This window comes from Oratosquilla oratoria, chromosome 18 (genome assembly GCF_046742065.1).
Source record: "Oratosquilla oratoria isolate Oo_2021 chromosome 18, ASM4674206v1, whole genome shotgun sequence".
In the NCBI taxonomy this organism is placed as follows: Eukaryota; Metazoa; Arthropoda; class Malacostraca; order Stomatopoda; family Squillidae; genus Oratosquilla; species Oratosquilla oratoria.
Window position 1 is genome coordinate 54,562,364 of NC_134794.1, and position 1,592 is coordinate 54,563,955.

Below are 1,592 nucleotides of genomic sequence, written 5' to 3' on the forward strand. Positions count from 1 at the left end.
GATGTAATATACGAAAGCGCTCTGGATCGTTAGTATTTTTTTCCAAGTGGTCTACTTTGCATAAGTGAGCACACGTACCAGTGTTCTTATGAGCATATATATATATATATGTATATATGTATATATATATAGATATATATATACATATATATATATATATATATATATATATATATATATATATATATATATATGTATATATATATATATACATATATCGTTGTGCATGTTTTCTTTTCTTTTTTAATTGTAGATCAATAAGTATTATGCATCTCTTTCCATGATGATGATGATATGATATGCCGTTTGAACAGACGTTGTCATTAGTCTGACTTCTTTCACGCCAGATTGTGTAATGTTCCTTTCCCATGACTTCATTACTGACGGAAATCTTTCTTAGAAATGATTATAACCAGAACAAAGGGTCTATTTACTGCAGCAAGTCATGGACTCTAACAACAGAGTAGTTGAGCAATGCTGACTTTACTGGTTGGCCAGCCAAGCAACTAGGCAAAAATATCTAAATGATCATCTTGTTACACGTATTTTGAGGAAGACCTACCCCAGGTCGCACAGGAATTTACATTTTGTCAGATCAGTTGATACAGCAAACAGCTGTGGAATGGTACAGCGGCAATGCATGCAAAAGTTGTAAAAAGCGATAGGGGTTATTGCCGCCGTGGGTCGCTACACTAGAAAACGAGAGGTACATAATACACTTCCCCTTCCCTCTCTATGCCCTTCCCACACTGCACTCGATACACACTTTTCACTGTTAAACTAACCACCATCTTGGTCGGGTACTTCCACTAGGTGGGCACCACGCTGCAATCCTGGGGTCAAGTCGTGAGGGCGGAGAGCAGGCGATGGTCAGTGCAGGAAGTGGGATGGATCCGTAGTAACCCAGTGCTTGCTGTTGCGAGAACCGTTGTGTGACCGGGCGAAAGGAGCCCGTCTTATATATCAACTCTCACTTTTTTGCTCCGCCCCTCTCCACCTCGTTTAGGCAAGGAAGGGCCGAACCTCGCTCTGCAACTGCCCAACTAATATTTCGTTTTTATCAGAATGTTTCGATTTTTTATCTCCAAGCAATCAGAATTAATAGGACGAGAACGCAACCAGGATTCGGCTTAACGCAGACGAAAGCGTCGCACATTTACATTTGCTTTTCGTTCAAGCTCAAGGAAATGCAGCGCGTATTTTCCACTTCCAAGTGGGAATCTTACATGTGCTGGCCTTTTTTTTTTCTGTGTCGAGACGGCTCCTCCTGCAGAGGCGTAAGAGAGGAAACGATCACTGACGGCGACAAAAATGAAAGTAGATAAAAGGAGATGGACGTGAAGGAGTGCGGGGTTAATATATAGGAAAAATATAGTGGAAACAATGTGAGAAATAAATAAGATACCAGCCCTCTTGATCATGCTCGTTTAGATGTAGGTAATATATATACCTAACTGTATTTATCTGATTCTAATACAAAGAAGAGGAGCTACGCTCATGGGTCCCGCCCCATTTTCTTAACCTAGCGCACTTAGTTTTAGATTAGATTACTGATTTGGCTGGGTATATATATATAATCTAGGTTTACAAAT

The 1,592-nt window shown here is 40.0% G+C and overlaps 1 protein-coding gene across 1 annotated transcript in view; it reads right to left on the bottom strand.

The window, feature by feature from the left end:
- Positions 1 to 915, bottom strand: part of LOC143034935 (uncharacterized) — a 13,912-nt gene extending 12,997 nt beyond the window's left edge. Inside the window, exon 1 of the mRNA XM_076201285.1 lies at positions 786 to 915. Coding sequence (XP_076057400.1) covers positions 786 to 791 — 6 coding nt within the window. The 5' untranslated portion in view covers positions 792 to 915. The remainder of the gene's footprint in view (positions 1 to 785) is intronic.
- Between the last annotated feature and the right edge of the window lie 677 nt (positions 916 to 1,592).